General features: G+C 38.9%; 1 protein-coding gene across 4 annotated transcripts in view; it reads right to left on the reverse strand.

The window, feature by feature from the left end:
• LOC134219738 (persulfide dioxygenase ETHE1, mitochondrial-like) overlaps positions 1 to 19,545 on the reverse strand; it is a 39,286-nt gene extending 19,741 nt beyond the window's left edge. Inside the window, exons 1-2 of one of the 4 annotated variants that reach the window (XM_062698597.1) lie at positions 19,451 to 19,545; positions 18,788 to 18,985 (exon numbers count right to left, since the gene is read on the reverse strand). In XM_062698597.1, the coding sequence (XP_062554581.1) occupies positions 18,788 to 18,982 (195 nt within the window). In that variant the 5' untranslated portion in view covers positions 18,983 to 18,985; positions 19,451 to 19,545. Of the gene's footprint in view, positions 1 to 18,787; positions 18,986 to 19,083; positions 19,392 to 19,450 lie in introns of those variants that run through there. The other 3 variants (XM_062698598.1, XM_062698595.1, XM_062698596.1) reach the window with 3 other exon arrangements.
• Positions 19,546 to 19,970: the final 425 nt, after the last annotated feature.

The raw sequence follows: 19,970 nt of genomic DNA on the forward strand, positions 1-19,970 counted from the left end.
AAGGCTTCGCCCTTTGGCTGAAAGGCCCGTGTCATCTGCAAACAAAGATTTTTGACACCCTGGTGGTAAATCAGGTAAGTCAGAAGTAAAAATGTTATACAATATGGGCCCCAGTATGCTGCCTTGGCGGACACCAGCCCTTACAGGTAATCTATCAGATTTCGAATTATGATAGTTTATCTGCAGTGAGCGATCTGACAAGTAATTTTGGATCAGTTTAATAAAGTACTAAAATTAAAATTCATCAATTTTACAATCAAACCTTCATGTCAAGCACTGTCAAATGATTTTTCTATATCAAGAAGAGCAACTCCAGTCGAATATCTTCAGATTTGTTGAGCCGAATTAAGTTCGTAACTCTTGATAACTGATGAGTGGTTGAATGCCCATGGCGAAAACCAAATTGCTCATCAGCAGAAATAGAATTGTCATTAATATGAACCATCATTCTATTTATAATAATCTTTTCAAACAGTTTGCTTATTGAAGAAAGCAAACTGATTGGGCGGTAACTAGAAGCCCCAGCTGGAGTTTTGTCCGGCTTCAAAATTTGAACAACTTTGGCATTTTTTCATTTATTTGGAAAGTATGCCAATTGAAAACATTTGTTAAATAAATGAACCAAAAGGATAAAGAGCTCTCAGGAAGTTTTTTGATAAGTATGTAGAAAATACCATCATGACCCGGGGCTTTCATGCTTTTAAATTTTCTAGTAATAGATCTCACTTCATCCAAATTGGTTCCCAATGAAGGGTCGAAAACATTCTCTTGATTGAGAATGTCTTCGAAGCTCCGTGTAACCTGATCCTCAATTGGACTAGTGAGACCTAGACTAAAATTATGGGCACTCTCGAACTGCTGAGCAAGTTTTTGAGCCTTTTCGCCATTTGTTAATAAAATTTTATTTCCCTCTTTAAGCGCTGGAATTGGCTTTTGAGGTTTTTTAAGAATTTTTGTTAATTTCCAAAAGGGTTTCGAACTGGGATTCAACTTCGAGACATTATTCTCAAAGTTGGTATTTCTCAGAATAGCGAAACGTTTTTCAATTTCATTTTGCAAATCTCGCCAAATAACTTTCAACGCGGGATCGCGAGTTCTTTGGTATTGCCTTCTTCTCACATTTTTAAGACGGATCAGTAGCTGAAGATCGTCGTCAATAATAATGGAGTTGAATTTAACTTCACATTTCGGAATTGCAATGCCTCTGGCTTCGACAATTAAATTTGTCAAAGATACGAGAGCATTATCAATATCACTTTTGGTATCGAGAGGAATATCAACATCAAAATTCCTATCGATATACGTTTTGAGAAATCCCAATCAGCTCTATGATAATTGAAAGTAGAGCTGATTGGATTATATATGGCTTCTTGTGAGATTTCAAATGTCACAGGAAGGTGATCAGAGTCAAAGTCAGCATGAGTTACCAATTGGCCACACAGCTGACTTGAATCCGTTAAAACTAAATCAATTGTAGAAGGATTTCGACTGGAAGAAAAACAAGTTGGTCCATTGGGATATTGAATAGTATAATATCCCGCAGAACAATCTTCAAATAAAATTTTACCATTGGAATTGCTTTGAGCATTATTCCATGAACGGTGTTTGGCATTGAAGTCACCAATTACGAAGAATTTTGATTTGTTGCGAGTCAGAATTTGAAGATCAGCTTTCAACAAATTCTTTTGCTGCCCATTGCATTGAAAAGGCAAGTAGGCTGCAATGAAGGAAAATTGTCCAAAATTTGTTTCAACAGAAACTCCCAAGGTTTCAAAACTTTGGTTTCAAACGAAGAAAATAATTTATGTTTGATACGTCTATTAATGACAATGGCGACCCCACCACAGGCGCTGTCAAGACGATCATTTCTGTAGATAAAATAGTTTGGATCTCTTTTAATGGAGAGTCCTGGTTTTAAATACGTTTCAGTTATAATGGCAATATGCACATTATGAACTGAAAGGAAGTTGAATAATTCATCTATCTTACCCTTTAGAGAGCGGGCATTCCAATTTAGAACTTTCACACAATTATTTGGATCCATTGAAACGGAGTCCGATAACAATTTTTTGTGTGTACTTTATACCAACCTGAACAGCTTCTGGTATGGTATTTGCTTTGAACATTGCATCAATCATGTGATGCAATTGTTCAGTTAAAAAATCAAAATCGGAAGCAGTCATGCTACCTGAATCGGCAACATGACCGTTATTTTCCGTTGGGACATGGGTATAAACCTCATTTTGAGAAGAGAAATTTTGTCTACCAGCAGCGATGTTTGCATACGTAGGTACATTCGAAAAATTGGAATTTACTGAAGTGCTTGCTACCCGTTGACGAGCGGCAAAATTTGTTTGAGAATTGTGGTGGGTATGAATTGCTCGACCGGTAACCGGTTTCGAAATTTGAGCGTTTGAAAAATTTCTACCCGTCGAATCTGGGATCCGATTGGAATTTCCGTCATCAATTTTGCACGGGAATTCAAAACTTTTGCGTGAAGGGCATTCCCAGAAATTGGATTTATGATTGCCCCCACAGTTTGCGCACTTAAATTTATTGGAATCTTCTCTCACAGAACATGCGTCCTTGGCGTGAGAGGTTCCACCACAAATCATGCATTTAGCATCCATGTGACAATGTTTGGTTCCATGACCCCACTTTTGGCACTTACGGCACTGGGTAGGGTTTTGAAATTTCCCCAGGCCTGCGGAAATGTTCCCATGTAACACGGACATGAGACATAATACAGGCCTTTTCCAAACTTTTCATATTATTTAGTTCACTTTTGTTAAAATGAACTAAATAAAATTCTTGAGAAATGCCCTCTGGGAAGTACCAGAATGGGATTTCTTTTTCATCTTAATTACTTGGACTGGTGAAAATCCAAGTAATTGAGAAATTTCAATTTTAATCTCATCCAGTGATTTGTCATCACTGGGGAGACCTTTCAAGACGACTTTGAACAATCGCTCAGTTTTGTCGTCGTATGTGAAGAATTTATGGCGCTTCTCAGTTAAATAGTGAAGAAGACGTTTGCGATCGTCAAAGGATCCCGGCAAAACGCGGCAGTCACCCTTCCTAGCAATCTGAAATGAAACCTTGATCCCCTGAAGGTTACTCAAAATCTCATTCCGGAAGCCAGAAAACTCGGCAACAGATACCACAATTGGCGGAATCCTTTGCTTTTCGCATGAATCGAATCACCTGGGCTAGAGGTAGATTCGATTTGCTCAATTTCATCATTAATCAAATCGAACTGATTGCTCAGTTCGATTGGAGAAGAATTATTTCCGATATTAGAGTTAGAAGGAATATCTGAATTCTCCAGCTTCCTTCTATTTTTTCCGCGCTTGGGCAGGACGGTCTTGAAACCTTGTTTCTTTGAAGGAAGTGGAGAATTCAGAGACTCTCCCTTCCTCTTGTTTTTGTTAATACTCATTGCTGAGCGTGGAGACGTGACCTTCTAAGAGGTTTTTTCCCAGAACGGTGTCCCTGCAGGATTACCACCGCTTGTCGGAATTTTACTTCCGCAAACGGGTCCAACGTAAAACGAAGGCACGGGTCCTTGCAAAGATCGTTACGGGATCAGTGGGTACAAATAGCGCTAAGAAGCACCGTTGAAATTAAAATAGCTTCGGGTAGTATTAAAAACTTCCTTCCGCAAAGAGAGAAAGAACCGCACAGCACGAAAGCACGATGCGGTCTGAGGGGTCTAATTCTTGATTTCGAGCTTTCCTGGACACCTAACATTGAGTTTAGAATCAAAAAGGCGTGTATGGCTTTCGGCCAATGCCGACGAACCTTTGATAAGATTTGGGGTCTTAAACCCAAATATATCAAATGGATTTACAGAACAGTTGTACTACCAATTTTGGCTTATGGATGTCTTGTATGATGGTAAAAGGTGAAGTGAGGACAATTCAGTCTAAACTAGACCATCTTTAAAGAATGTGCCTAATGGAAATGACTGGTGCGTTCTCTTCGCCCATACATCTGCCCATACATCTCAAACAAGAAGCATTTTCTTCTACTTACTGATTATCGGTATTCGATTTTATGGAAGAGAATCTTGTAAACCGCAGTTCTACACACACATACACAATTCGTTGTTAGCGCTTATGGTATTGGGACAAAACTGTCCTTGTTTCAAGTGATCTCACACACGTTTTCCTTAGAGGAAATTTTCAACACAATTCCCCTCGCGAGATGAGTAGACATCTGGTTATTTGGAGAGAAGTATGTTGGACTCAACCCCGTGAAACAAGCACTAGTTCTTGAAGCCACCGTTTGTTGGTGTGGCGCTAGTGGTGTTCTTGAAGTTTAAAGCTCCGTTCATATTGTACCGTACATTTCGCGCAGGTATTTAATTATGTATCGCAAATCGATCGTGAAAATTTAAATTTCAATAACTTAAGTTACATTGTTCTGTTTTCGTCATTAATTCAACATTTTACTTGCGGTAATAGCTGCCACAATATATTTATCATCAAAATCAGCAGAAATTATCACCGAAAAAACCAATAAATTAATTTCGATAGCCGCCACAATTTAACATGTTCTGGTTAGGTGCAATCTATTTGACGTTTGTCTTGTGTCGTTTGTCATCGCAGTGATCATCATCATCCTCATGAATTTATCATTATTGGCGAATAAAGGTTGCATGAAGATGAAGAAGTCTAAGGATAATATTTGAAAAAAAAAATGCACGAGGAAACATACGGGAAGTTTTTTAAAACTCTTTTCAAAAATTTTAGGAGCAATTTAATTAAAAACGGTTAGCAGTACGGGGCTGGACTTTCCTTCTACTGCATAATAAACGCAATTTTTCGATTTCAAATTTTATTTTGTGATATCACACTTGATACGCAGTATGAGAAAAGTCCAACCCCGTACTGCTTTCCGTTTTAAATTTGCAATTGCAAATTGCAAATTTGAATCGCTGCAATCTTCTCATTGAAGCATGTCAATCGAAAGATAAGACTTTGCTTTAGCTCAAATGTCCTGTGCAAATTGAAAATTAATTTTTGAACAGCCTAAAAGGGGGGTGTCCAAAATGTGTACATTTGGGGGTCCAAAATATGTTGCACTTTCCAAAACAAAGAATATTTTCATTTCAGATTATTAAAAATCTCAGCGATTTGTAAACATCCGATGCCCATTTCAAACTTCCTTTTCATAAATAAGACTTACATCTATGAAATTATGTGATTTTAGCTTGTATCATACGTCTCATTTGAAAGATATAAGCGGATATTGGGTAGCACTTCCTCTAGTGGTTCAAAATGCAACATTTACCCTAAACTTGAAAGCGCCAGTTCGAAGATTTAAAAAATACCCAGTCTTGAAAAAGGCTGGTGCACCTCCCAAAACCATTAAAACGTAAATCTATCAAAAGTAATCTTGCTCTGCAAACAGGGTTATTCGATAATTATTGAACTGCCTCTATGAGATGTGAGACAGCACATCTACTTTTCAGTTGACGAACTCAATTCATCTATTTGATCTTGACGCATTAGCTCTTTGGTTACAAACTTCTCACTATAATGTGGGCGTCGAAACTAAGTTAAATTAATCTACTTAGTCATTGTACGTGCCATCGACAGGTGTTTTATGAAACACTATTGGAACCTTTTTTCTTTATATTTGATCTGATCCAACTGGAAGTGGATGTCGCATTGTAGATAAAATTATGCTTTAAACTGGACCATTTGTGTGTTGACATAATAATAGCTTTTTTGAAGCATAATGGACTTAGCTGCCAATGATCATGCACCGGAAAAAAGTTTTTTTAGTTACTGCTCATGTCGCAAATGTGTAACATTTGAATTTTTGTCGATTATGAGTTAATCCTAAAGGCCGGCGCACAATGGATCCGGAAGGCAATCCGGAAATTTGACAGCTAGTTTGAATACATGCAGTCAAACGTAGCAACGCACAATGCATCCGGAATGAGTTTGCGGATTGTACTAAACGCAAAGTAAACCGCAAACCTGTCCGCACCATTTGAGCAATCTCAAACTTTGCGGACAGGTTTGCGTCAAAAAATAAACAAATCACGAGAAAATGGTGATTCATTTTTACTTCCACTGGAAATTGCAAGGATTTTTCATTGAAAATTTCAAGGAGATAAAACTTAAATGAATATGTTGAATTTCTATGGGAAAATGTAAGTATGTTTCTAAGGAAATTATAAAGAGTTGCAACGGGTAATTCAAAAGAATTTCCTCGGAAAACTCTAAGGAAATTTCCTGGGAAATTGTAAGAAATGTTCGTGGAAAATTTTGTAAGAATTTTTCAGGGGAAATTGTAAGGAGCTTCCACACGAAATTGCGAGGAATTTAAACGGGAAATGGAAGGAATTTCTTCGGGCATTTGTAAGAATTTCCCATTAGCATCTGATAGGGATTTCCATCGAAAATTGTTAGGAATTTCCATAGAAAAATGTATGAAATTTCCATAGAAATTATTTAAATAATACCAATGGCAATTACAAGCGATCCCTATTGAAAATAGAATGGAATTTTTAAGGAAAATTATATGGGATTTTATGGGAAATTGTTAGGAATTTCCATGAGAAACTGTTATGGGATTTTTTTATGAAAAAAATTGTGGAGTGTCTATAGAAAACCATGAACGGAGAGAAACTTCAATGAGAAACCTTGGAGAATTGTATGGAATTTCCATTGAAATTTCTAGAGGAAGGAACATTTGAGGGATTTCAACTGGCAAACTGCTAGTAAATTTGTAACGAATTTTAATGGGGAATTATCGCTTAACTTTTCAAAAGGACCTAAGTAACATTTTTTTCATGAATTAATTTGAATAGCGCAATCAATAGCTTTCATGTTGTTCTGTTGATTGCGCTATTTAAATTAATTCATGAAAAAAATGTTACTTAGGTCCTTTTAAAAGTTAAGCGAGAATTCTAAAGAATTTTATGAGAATTTGTAAGGAATATCCATGAGAAACTGTTGGGAATATCAACAGAGTATTGTTAAAAGTATCATAGGGCAATTCGAAGAAATTTCCATGGCAAATTGTGAACGTAATTGTAAGAAAATTCAATAAGAAACTGTTAGGAAAAATTATTAAGAACATCAATGGGAAATTGAAACAAATTTCCAAAAGGAATTGCAAGGAATTACTATGAGAAACTGTTAGTGTTTCTCATGGGAAATTGTAAGGGGTTTGCATGGGATATTGTATGAAATTTCAATTGGAAATTTTAATTAAAAGAGATTTCAACGGAAAATCCAAGAAAGTTTCACATGAGAGATTTACAAGGTGAATCGTAAGGAATTTGAAGTGCCTCCAGGAATTCCTCCGGAAGTGCTTCCAAGAATTTCTCCGGAAGTTCTCTGAAAATTCCTCAAAAAGTTCTTCCGCAAATTTTTTCAGAAGGTCCTCCAAGAATTATTGTGAAAATTCCTCCAGGAATTCCTCCGGAAGTTCCTCCAGGAGTTCCGCCTGAAGATCATCCAGGAAATTCCCTGTTCAGGAATTGCTTCGGAAGTTTCTACAAAAACCCTTCGGTTAATCCAACAAAAATTCCACCAGGAATTCCTCCGGTAATTCCTCCAGGAATTCCTCTGGAAGTTCCTTGAGGAATTACCCCGGAGTTCCTTCAAGAATTCCTCCACAAGTTCCTCAAAGAATTATTCCGGAAGTTCCTCCAGAAAATTCCTACGGAAGTGCTTCCAGAAAATTCCTCCGTAAGCTCCCCAGGAGCTCCCCTAAAGATCTTCCAGGATTTTCCTGGAAGTTCCTACATGAATTCCCCCGGAAGTTCCTCCAAGAAATCCTCCGGAAGTCCCTCCAAGGATTCCTCCAGAAGTTCCTCCAGGAATTCGTTCGGAAGTTCCTCCAGGAATTAGTTCGGAAGTTCCTCCAAGAATTCGTCCGGAAGTTCCTCCAGGAATTCCTCTGGAAGTTCCTCCAGGAATTCCTCTGGAAGTTCCTCCAGGAATTCCTCTGGAAGTTCCTCCAGGAATTCCTCTGGAACTTCCTCCAAGAATTCCTCCGGAAGTTCCTCTAGGAATTCCTCCGGAAGTTCCTCCAGGAATTCCTTAGGAAGTTCCTCCAGGAATTCCTTAGGAAGTTCTTCCAGGAATTCCTTAGGAAGTTCCTCCAGGAATTCCTTAGGAAGTTCCTCCAGGAATTCCTTAGGAAGTTCCTCCAGGAATTCCTTAGGAAGTTCCTCCAGGAATTCCTTCGGAAGTTCCTCCAGGAATTCCTTCGGAAGTTCCTCCAGGAATTCCTTCGGAAGTTCCTCCAGGAATTCCTTCGGAAGTTCCTCCAGGAATTCCTCCCAAAGTTCCTCCAGGAATTCCTCCCGAAGTTCCTCCAGGAATTCCTCCCGAAGTTCCTCCAGGAATTCCTCTGGAAGTTCCTCCGGAAGTTCCTCCAGGAATTCCTCCGGAATGTCCTCCAGGAATTCCTCCGAATGTCCTCCAGGAATTCCTCCGAAAGTTCCTCCAGAAATTCCTCCGGAAGTTCCTTCAGGAATTCGTCCGGAAGTTCCTCCAGGAATTCGTCCGGAAGTTTCCAAAGGAATTCGTCCGGAAGATCCCAAAGGAATTCCTCCGGAAGTTCCTCCAGGAATTAGTTCGGAAGTTCCTCCAGGAATTCGTCGGGAAGTGCCTCCAGGAATTCGTGCGGAAGTTCTCCACGAATTCTTCCGTCGGAAGCTCCTCCGGGAATTCCTCCAGAAGTTCCTCCAGGAAATCCTCCGGAAGTTCCTCCAGCAATTCCATCGGAGGTTTCACAAGGAATTCTTCCGGAAGTTCCACAAGGAATTCTTCCGGAAGTTCCTCCAGGAATTCTTCCGGAAGTTCCTCCAGGAATTCCTCCGGAAGTTCCTCCAGAAATTATTCCGGAAGTTCCTCCAGGAAATCCTCCGAAAGTTCCCCTAGGAATTCCTCCGGAAGTGCCTCCAAGAGCTCGTCTCGGAGTTTCTCCAGAAGTTCTCCTCGGAGTTTTTCCAGGAATTTTTCTGGAAGTTCCTCAAAGAACTCCTCTAGAAACTCGTCATATATTTCCTTCGGAAGTTTCTATAGGGAATCCTCAAGAAAACTTCCTACAAGAATTCCTCTGGAAATTCCTCCATATATTTCTCCGGAAGTTTCTCCAAAGATTCCCCAAGGAATTTCCGGAGGAATTCCTAAAGGAACTTCCGGAAGAATTATTTAAAGAACTTCCGAAGGAATTCCTGAAGGAACTTGCGGAGGATTTCCTGAAGTAACTTCCTGAGTAATTTCTGAAGGAACTTTTGGAGGAATTCATGAAGGAACTTCCGGAGAAACTCCTGAAGGAACTTCCGGAGAAATTCCTGGAGGAAATTGCGGAGGAATTCATAAAGATTATTTCTAAGGAATTCCCGGAGAAACTTTCGTAGGAATTCCTGAAGGAACTTTTGGAAGAAATCCTGAAGGAACTTTCGTATAAATTCCTGACGGAAGTACCGGAGAAATTTTTTAAGGATCTTCCTGAGGAGTTTCAGCAGCAATTTTCGGAATATTTCCTGCAGGAGCTTCCGGAACAATTCCTGAAGGACACATGCCCGAGAATTCCTGAAGGAACTTCCCGGGGAATTCCTGGAAAAACTTCCGTCTGGAGAAATTCCAGAAAGAACTTCCGGAGAAATTCCTGTAGGAACTTTTGGAGGAATTCCTCAAGGAACCTTCAGAAGAATTATTGAAAGAACTTCCGGAGGAATTCCTGAAGGAACTTGCGGAGGATTTCCTTAAGAAACTTCCAGAGGAATTTCTGAAGGAAATTTCGAAGAAATTTCTGGCGGAACTTCTCGAGGAATTCCTGGAGGAATTCAGGAGGAATTCCTGGAGGAACTTCAGGAAGACTTCCTGGAGGAACTTCAGGAGGAATTCCTGGAGGAACTTCAGGAGGAATTCTTGGAGGAACTTCCGGAGGAATTCCTGGAGGAACTTCCGGAGGAATTCCTGGAGGAACTACGGGAGGAAATCCTGAAGGAACTTCTGAAGCAATTCCTGGAGGAAGTTCTGAAGCAATTCCTGGAGGAACTTCTGGATGAATTCCTAGAGAATTTTTCAGAGCATTTTCCGAATGATTTTTAGTAGAAAATTTCCGAAAGAATTTCTGTAGCAATTTCTGGAGAAGTCCCTATAGAAACTTCAGAAGGACATTTTTGTGGAATTTTTAGAAGAATTCCTGGAGGAACTTCCGGAGGAATTCCTGGAGAAACTTCAAGAGGAATTCTTAGAAACTTCCGAAGGAATTTCTGGGGGAATTCTTGGAGGCAGTTACAGGGAAATTCCTGGCGGGACTCCCGGAGTAATTTTTAGAGAAATTTTCGGAGGATTTTCCGAATGATTTTTTGCAGAAAGTTCCGAAAGAATTTCTGTAGAAAATTTCTAGAGGAATTTCTGGAGGAATTTCCTGAGGAATTTCCGGAGGAACTTCCAAAAAGTTAATGTTTGTGGAATTTCTGGGGGAATTCCTTCAGGTACTTCCAGCGGAATTACTGGAGAAACTGGGAGGGTGGAGGAACTGCTGGAGAAACTTCCAGAGGAAATGTTTGAGAAATTTCTGGGGGAATTCTTGGAGGCAGTTCCAGGGGAATTCCTGGAGGGACTCCCGGAGGATTTTTTAGAGGAATTTTCGAAGGATTTTCCGAATGATTTTTTGTATTGTTAAGGATTTTGTGGAGGAATTCCTGGAAGAACTTCCAGAGGAATTTCTGGAGGAACTTCCGAAAATTTCTGTAGGATTCTTTATAGAAACTTCCGAAGTTATTTCTTCCTGGAGGTACTTGCAGGAGAATTACTGATGAAACTTCGGGGGGAACTGCTGGAGAAACTTCCGGAGGAATTTCTGGATGAACTTCCGGAGGAATTCCTGGAGGAGCTTCCGTAGCAATTCCTGAAGGAACTTCTGGAGCAATTCCTGGATGAACTTCCAGAGCAATCCTTGGAAGATCTTCCGGAGCATTTCCTGGGGGAAAGTTTCTGGAAGAACTTCCTGAATGATTTTTTGTATTAACTTCCGAAGGAATTCCTGTAGAAATTTCCAGACTCCCTAAAGAAACTTCTAAAGGAAATTTTTTGAGTAAATTTTAGAAAAATTCCTGAAGGAACTTCCAGAGGAATTCTTGGAGAAACTTCCCAAAATATTCTTGAAGGAATTTTCGAAGAAATTTTTAAATAAACTATTTATAATTCATGTCGAAATTTTTGAAGGATATCCTGTAGAAACTTCCGGAGGAAATTTTGTAGGCATTTCTCGAGGAATTCCTGGAGGTACTTCCAGAGTAATTCTTAGAGGAACTTGAAGAAGAATTTACGGAGAAACTTCTGGATAAACTCTCGGAGGAACTTCTGGAGGATTTTGTGGAGAATCTACTGGAGAAACTGCCGAAGAAATTTCTGGAGAAAGCTTCAGAAGAATATCTTGAGGTACCTTCGGAGGAAGTCTACGACGATTTTATGAAGGAATTCCTGGAGGAGCTTGCGGAGGAATTCTCGGAGGAATATATCAAGAAATTTGTGAAATGACTTGTGGAGAAACTTGCCTAGGAATTACCTGAATCAATCACGATTTTTAATTAACATCCATCCTCCAATGTCCAAAAATTCAGTTTTAATTCTCCTTCAAATTTTATGAATACTTTAATAACTTGTCTAAATAAATATAAGCTCAAAATCTCGAGCGCCAGAGATACATATATCCATTCCGTAATAACTTATTTGGAACCCAACAGCGCCAAGAAAATGTTAACTGCTCAACTGTCAAAAACCGTATGCATTGTGGGTTGCTTATCCGTTTTGCGTACGTTTTGTATTTTAGTACAAAACGTATCAAACGGATTACAAAACGCAAACTCAAACGCAAACGCAACGTATCCATTGTGCTCCGGCCTTAAGAATCCTAAGTAACCTAAAAATAAAATCAGATTAGTAGTGATTCAAATTGTTCTGCTGTATTTAATTTTTAATATGAATATGAAACATGCATTCTCCCAGCAGCTGCCTCAGATTAATTTAAGTTCAGATTCACTATTGCACAGCTTTGTTCTATTTTCTGCAGATTGAATCACGAGATTCAAATTTTGTATGTTTTGGCGATTGAACGCGTTATTTTAACTACGGAATTTAGACCAATGCACTTTGCAATTACGCCGCACTTCTATGCAGCAAAATAAATAATTATTTTATTTATTTAAACAAAATTCAAACATGAACTGAAAACTGCTGGAGACACCTGCGTTTTTTTTTATTTTGCTTCAGATTCCAACGAGAATAGTGTTCTTAAATTTGGAGGAAAAATAAATCATTGCTGACCAATCAGTTAATTGGTTTGCAGTCTTATTTATTCTACATGCAAAACTTTGGTTTTTTAACAGAACGGTGCATTAGAAATACAAGGCCCACTCTTTATCACAATGCCAAATATTTGTCAAATTCCTTTAGATATCTATCAAACCGTTAAGATATCGACATGGGTATCAGGCAGACTTGACAAATTTGTTATTAATAATAATTTGGTATTTGTTATTGTGACAAATACAGTGCTGATAACTTTTGCGCTATAACGAAACATGTGTATCTGAAATTAACGAATCAGCTATAGAGATATTATTGCAATACATTTATGAAACATATTTTAGATGGTGCGCTTAAAAAAACTGTTTCTTTATTTTTTATTCGAATTAAATCTCTCCTCGAGCGATATTGTCGCATGCGTCACTGTGTTCCGTGCTTAAAGCCACTGCTTGACAGCTAGCACCAAGTTTAGCACCAAGTTTTCGGCTTCAATCAAATTGTATGCAGATGACAGCCGTTTCAGGGGGCTGGTTGGACTGCATTGTTTCTTACATTGACGGCTCCCTCCTCGAAGGTAGAGCAGGTTCAGGTGTCTTTTCACGTGAGCTGGATTGGAACAGTTCAGGTAGACATTGCACTGTCTTTCATGCGGAAATATTTGCTATTATGTGTGGAGTGCATTCCGCACTACAGCAACCCATTATCGGCAAAGTAATATACTTCTGTTCAGATAGACAAGTAGTTTTTAAAACTCTCGCTTCAGCCAACTCAAGGTCGGAGTTAGTAATCGCATGTCGAAATCAAATTGAGGAACTGAATTCAGTTAATACTTTACACCTTATATGGGTACCTAGCCATTTTTCCATAGTTGGAAACGAATTGGCTGATGTGTTGGCCCGTAATGTAGCATTACATGACTTTATTGGTCCTCAATCAGCTATTCCAACGGCATTGGAGCAGTCTGGGTTCATGTTATCAAACAAAATTGTACACCCGGGAGCCATATCCGGTAGTAGCAAGCTATTTAGCTAATCTGTCTAAACAGAATTGCACTGCCTTAGTCAAGGAATTGACAAACCATTATCGACTGAACTATCAGATGGCAATAATTCAACGCGTTGAATCATTTGTTTTCGGATAGTTGGGAATCCGGTCATGGAACTTCATATCATCTGATATGTAACAGGCCAGTTTATACGCAATTGCCTTTCCAAATATTTGGTAAACCCCTCCCCCGGATATGTGATCTTGATGCGATGGGTGGGAGTACGCCATTAGCACTGAGATGGCAACTAAAGACATATCCTGTCGTGGTGGTATCACATGTTGATTATTTTTGTTTGGTGCCGCGTCATATATCTGAAATTAACATTTTAACCATTTATCATTGACTAGTTTGCATTCAATTTCATTTTGCATTAGTGTGTCGAGTCGATTCCAAATCCGAACCTCTCTTCAACCCATCCTTATCCTACCCCATGGCGTTCAAGTGGTCTGCAAGGACGCTTCTGCCGTTACCCTCTCTATTATCGGCCTTGGATTGACTTGTGCTCTAATTGCCCCACCATACGATGCAAAATGAAAATGAAATTGCGTTTCCTAATATTTGATAATCACTTAGCTAGTGAAATTGACTCCAGAAACCTGAACCATCAGGGTATTCTGCTGTTCATAGCCCGTTGTACCGGTAAGGAGATATTATTGTATGCTAAAGCGTTGTATGCCCTCTTCAAGGGCCCTTTTCCAAATTTTTCCTTTTTTCTCCGATCCACATTCCTTTCCTTTTTGTTCACTTCCTTTTTTGTCAGGCGTGTAATAAAAAAGGCTGTGAAGGCGAAGGCATCTTCTGAATTGAGCTGAATGTGCCCCTGGAGCCGCAGTGCAGCCTTAATATTCAAAGAACTGACAACATATCAATGAGATTGTTGGCAGTCGCTTATGGCCCGTTACATATTCTAGCGGACAATGCACTATCCGATAATACTAGTGCAACATTAGCATAATGTAAACGGCTATTGGAATATGTCAATTCCGGTTTACATTGTACTAGTACATCATGGAATCCACTAGTTGTTAAAAAATAACTTGTGGCTTGATCCCGTGACATAATCTTCGGCACAAAAGATGCCAGGAAAGCACCTTGAAACAAATCCGGCATCTCATACTGAATAAAATTACCCTTAGTTTACTGACTAAACCGTTTGTAGTTTCAACTAATGAACAATATGTTCCGATAATAAAGCAGTTTTAATCGCAGATGATCGCTTGTAAGAGTTATTTAGAATAAAACCATAAACAAGCTCCGTTCTCTTAACATTTGTTGCATATTTGTCAGCATTTCAAGATAGTTGGCTCGGATAATTTTGCACATCGTTGTTATAGTTCTTTGTAACAGTCATATGAGTGCAATCATTTATGCACTAAACACCATTTACTACCGTACCATCAACCTAATTATTTATTCACATAAGATGTGGTACATAATCATTATTACAACTGTTTTTTTTCTTTTTTGATATATACGCCGTATCCTATACAGCCGTGTCAAGATGATGTGTATCTATTATTAATTATTCATTCGTCATCATCACTATCGACTTTCGGGATTGTACAATAACGATATGTATTACACTATGGACGGATTAGGATATGATCCGCAAACCAAATTATAATGTCTCATGATTACAATTTACGAAACACATTTATTAAATATTATTTAAGCGGTTAAAAGATGCAGCAAAACCAGAATTTCATTTTATTTTTATTTTATTTTATTTTTATTTTTTATTTTTTACTAGGTTATTCAAATTATGTTGAAAAAAATTAAGTTCTTAAATATTACCAGAATACTGCTTTAAAAACATAAAGGTTGCGAATGACCTTGTTTACAATCTAAAACATTGATATTGTGTGGCAGCGAAATAGCACTTGTTGCTTACTATATGCAGCAAATATCCAATAACTCCTAAACCATCTAAGTAGGCTTAATGCGAACCAGAACTGACAGCCACATCATTGGCAATCAAAGCAATCGGGAAATGTATCGTCAGTCACGCGTAGTGAACCATCAGTGGCATAAGGTGTTTCAGAGGCTCCCGCTTGCCTACAGCTAGAATAAACTCCACATTTGGCGATTCTGCTGGATTTTCAATAGAAAAACTACCCTTAGAATCTGGTTTTAAGCAAGCGGGAGCAATTGTGTTGTTTATCTAATGTGGAAGTGATGTGTTCGCACAAAAAAGGGTATCAATGGTGAGTACATATTTAAGATTGTGCGTTGAATTTAAAACCGGACCGCATTGGCATATCTGGAATCGCCGGGAAATTTCATTTCAACTGTGAGTCGATGAAAGAGTGAAAAGTTTACATTTTTTTCAATTTAACCTGTTTGTATTGGAGTGCGAACAAATCCTTGCGATGTACCCCACTTCTTGGTTGTATTTATTTCTACATCCCAATCACGTGGTTATGCTTTAGGTGTTAAGATGCATTGAAAGGCGCCACTAATAATAATTTGGATGTTTGTTACAGTTTCAATATTTGTCCACTAGATGGGCTTAGATTTGAACGGTGTTTTGAATCCATATCATGCAACGAAATCGACAGAATTAATTCTTCAACTAACCCTCAAAATTGCTTTTCCAGATTCAACCTGTTGCAGATTCAACCTGGTACCTGTTACGAAAATAAACTGATTTGGGGGGCTACAACCCATGATAAATTTCTTTTAATAAGCCCCAATTGCGGGGGCACCTGTTCTGATCATGCATTTCAACTTGTTTTACACAGCTGTGCGAAAAAATGTGCGATCCCCAACATCAAATGAGCGAAAACAATGCGTTTTATTAAACCCCATCGGTGGGGGCCGCCTATCAGAATCAATTTTGTTTCCAACTTGTATACAAGTGCGATAGTTTTGTTTTCATGGCTTGTTATGGTTATGATTCGAAGAGGTTTTTGCCTCTTTTATTGCTGTTCGTTATCTATTGAGAACGATTTCTGCAATCCTTCGTCGCGGATCAGCACAACCCCTCTTAACTCTTCTGGTAATGGTATCAATTTTGATATCAGTACTAACAAAATGCGTCGATTAATTTACATCTTTAATATGTAGGTTCAATTAAAGTGCTCAGTGCGACTTAATGTTGCTGATGTTCGTAAAGAGCGCGAGTGGTGCTCGCATAAAAAAGCTCAGTACGACTTAGTATGGTTTATTTTTTTGAATGAGCGCGAGTGGTGCTCGCATAAAGTGCTCAGTGCGACTTAGTGTTGCTGATGTTCGTAAAGAGTGCGAGTGGTGCTCGCATAAAAAAGCTCAGTACGACTTAGTATGGTTTATTTTTTTAATGAGCGCGAGTGGTGCTCGCATAAAGTGCTCAGTGCGACTTAGTGTTGCTGATGTTCGTAAAGAGCGCGAGTGGTGCTCGCATAAAAAAGCTCAGTACGACTTAGTATGGTTTATTTTTTTGAATGAGCGCGAGTGGTGCTCGCATAAAGTGCTCAGTGCGACTTAGTGTTGCTGATGTTCGTAAAGATCGCGAGTGGTGCTCGCATTAAAAAGGCTCAGTCTGACTATGGTTAAAAAAGCTCAGTCCGGTATGGTTTTTTTTAATGAGCGCAAGTGGTGCTCACATAATGTGCTGAGTGCTAGTGAGTGTTGTGAGTATTTATATAAGGGCGAGAGGTGTTCGCATTTAGTGCACTAAGACACGCTCAGGTGTATTGTAGCAAAAATGGCGCTTGAGATACTTACAACACAGTAGTTATATACTTTAATTGCATTATGTACAGTGGCAGAATACTGCTGATGTAGCTAATCGTTTCAATCAACATAATTATGCATATATAATGGTGTGTTTGAACAACTAATCCATGTACCTATAATAAACTTTAGGAAGTGAACAGTCTTAAAGAAAATTGAAATAAACAGGTCGAGTTGAGAATGGGGATGTAAACAAAATTGCTGTTTTGCCTATATTTCACATATTTGCGGTATCTAGTCAGTTGAAGCATCGTACTTGGATATCTCAGAATTCAGATTCGGAAACTAACAGATAAGACATTAGAATATAATAATTTATTTCAATAAGACCTAACTGGTCAGTTGGAAGTACACAATACAAATAAATAAAATAAATTTAAAAAAAAATACAGTCGAAAAGTCACCGGATTTCCAAGTCACATTTTGATTGATATGTGCGTGTCATGATATTTTGACAAGTTTAATTCTACTTCGTCTCATTGTAGTTAAGGTATGATATGGTGTCAAATGTAGTTAGAAACACAAACTTTTTACTTTCGAAGTATTTGTGTTTTTTTATTAAAAATACCTGAGAAGGGGGGAAATGTGTGGCAGCGAAATAGCACTTGTTGTTTACTATATGCAGCAAATATCCAATAACTCCTAAACCATCTAAGTAGGCTTAATGCGAACCAGAACTGACAGCCACATCATTAGCAATCAAAGCAATCGGGAAATGTATCGTCAGTCACGCGTAGTGAACCATCAGTGGCATAAGGTGTTTCAGAGGCTCGCGCTTGCCTACAGCTAGAATAAACTCCACAGATATTACTACAATCCACTAGCATACAGCAACACAATACTGTTGTACCGGCATGGAGGTCAAACTAAAACCCATCACATTTTTAACCCGAGAGCTAACCAGGAGACTGGCACGCCTATCAAGCTCGTTTCCCACAATGCCAGTCTTCCTCTTATCGTGTATTCTATTTCTAATTTTAGTACTCATGTTCTGATTAAGCTTACGATTTATTATTTTTTATGGCAGAAAACAATCAATTGTTCCGAATCACCTATTGAAGGACATTCGTAACAAAAACATCAAACGCAGTATTGGAATAAAAGGGACATGAGATTTTCGTTCGATGTCAGATTCCTGCAACAACCGAGCAACTGCAGGTGAAAATTGAATGTGATAATTCGCATTAAAGATATTTAGAAACCTCCTATCTCAATGCATATTTTTAAATTATTCCTTAGATATTTCATCATCAGAACATCATTTAACATTGTTTGCTCAATTTCTCATAAATGACTGAAACGTTTCCACTTCGTCACATTTTCAGACAGATTTGCAAAATCGGCATGACTCAGCGTTTTCAACAAAGTTAACGACGCAGGTAATTATAAATTTCACAATAAGGTTTTTACACCTTGAATTATTGAAACTAGTCCTTGATTTTACAGCTCACTAATACTAAGGATAGTACTTGTGCTAATCGTAATACGAAACGATAATCTTTATATGAGATTAATTATTTTCTCCACTAAAATTGATCTTGAAATTGTGTTACGTACACGCACAAGTCTGCCCTTAAATCTCCCTGAATTAAGCACTACAGTCTTTTGTCGCGTAACATTTTCCCTTAAAATGTAACAGGAATTCCTGTTGCAGCACTAATGTCACTGTTGCAGTGTTGCACTTTCACTAGCAATCACAGATTGGACCATGGAAATATGGGGGACTTACCTGACGGAAGAAAAAGTCCGCCGAGAAAGGTTTACGTTCTGCTAACATGGTCACGTTCCGAAGCTTACTGCTACTTTGGGCTATCTGACTGAAGGCACTGGGCTTTATGTGAGACACTGGTGTTGTGGCAATGCCTCGCGATGGCAACAGGAGAATCTTGCTGGAAGCGCTCAAAATACGACTGACGACGGTCATGATCTGGGTGGGCAGAAGCAGAGAGCAGTTTTAGTAGTGGTTGACTTGACGCACAGTTTCGAGAGTATCTATTGAGCTTTTATTCAGGTTACAGTCATTACCAGTCCCCTTTTTTATGGGCTACTTATCAATCGCTGACTGAGAATCGTTATCGAACTGAAGTAATCTATCAACGCGTGCCGAAAAATCAAATCAAAAAAATATTCATCAAGATTGGTACGATACCTCACTTGCGTGGTGTGGGTATGATGGATCTGTTGTTGTCGAAATGCAAACACTCACTAAGCACCGAACGAGATGAGTCCGCGACCGAAGTAGCCTTAAATCCGCACATCACTCTGAACGATTGATGATCTCATAAACATCGGTGCAGGATCAGAGTTATTCAATTTGCGATTGTGATTAGGCTGTTATCAGTGCGATTTGAAGCCAAATGCATCGGCTGATTGGTAGAAATATTTGACATACCTATCTCCCAAAAATCGACCACATGTGCTATCGGTGGTATCACGGAAAAACCAAAATAGCTATACATAGCACATAGGGGGTGTGACCGAATTTCCGCCATACTCTGTGGTAAATAAGAATTAAGGCTTAAATAATACCATCATGGGGCCCTCCTTAGCCGTGCGGTAAGACGCGCGGCTACAAAGCAAGACCATGCTGAGGGTGGCTGGGTTCGATTCCCGGTGCCGGTCTAGACAATTTTCGGATTGGAAATCGTCTCGACTTCCCTGGGCATAAAAGTATCATCGTGTTAGCCTCATGATATACGAATGCAAATATGGTAACTTGGCTAAGAAACCTCGCAGTTAACAACTGTGGAAGTGCTTAATGAACACTAAGCTGCGATGCGGCTCTGTCCCAGTGTGGGGATGTAATGCCAATAAGAAGAAGAATACCATCATAGATAGTGTGACATAAAATAATGGCTTCTCCTTCTTCTTATTGGCATTACATCCCCCACTGGGACATTGCCGCCTTGCAG

The sequence above is a fragment of the Armigeres subalbatus genome, chromosome 3 (assembly GCF_024139115.2).
Source record: "Armigeres subalbatus isolate Guangzhou_Male chromosome 3, GZ_Asu_2, whole genome shotgun sequence".
NCBI lineage: Eukaryota > Metazoa > Arthropoda > Insecta > Diptera > Culicidae > Armigeres > Armigeres subalbatus.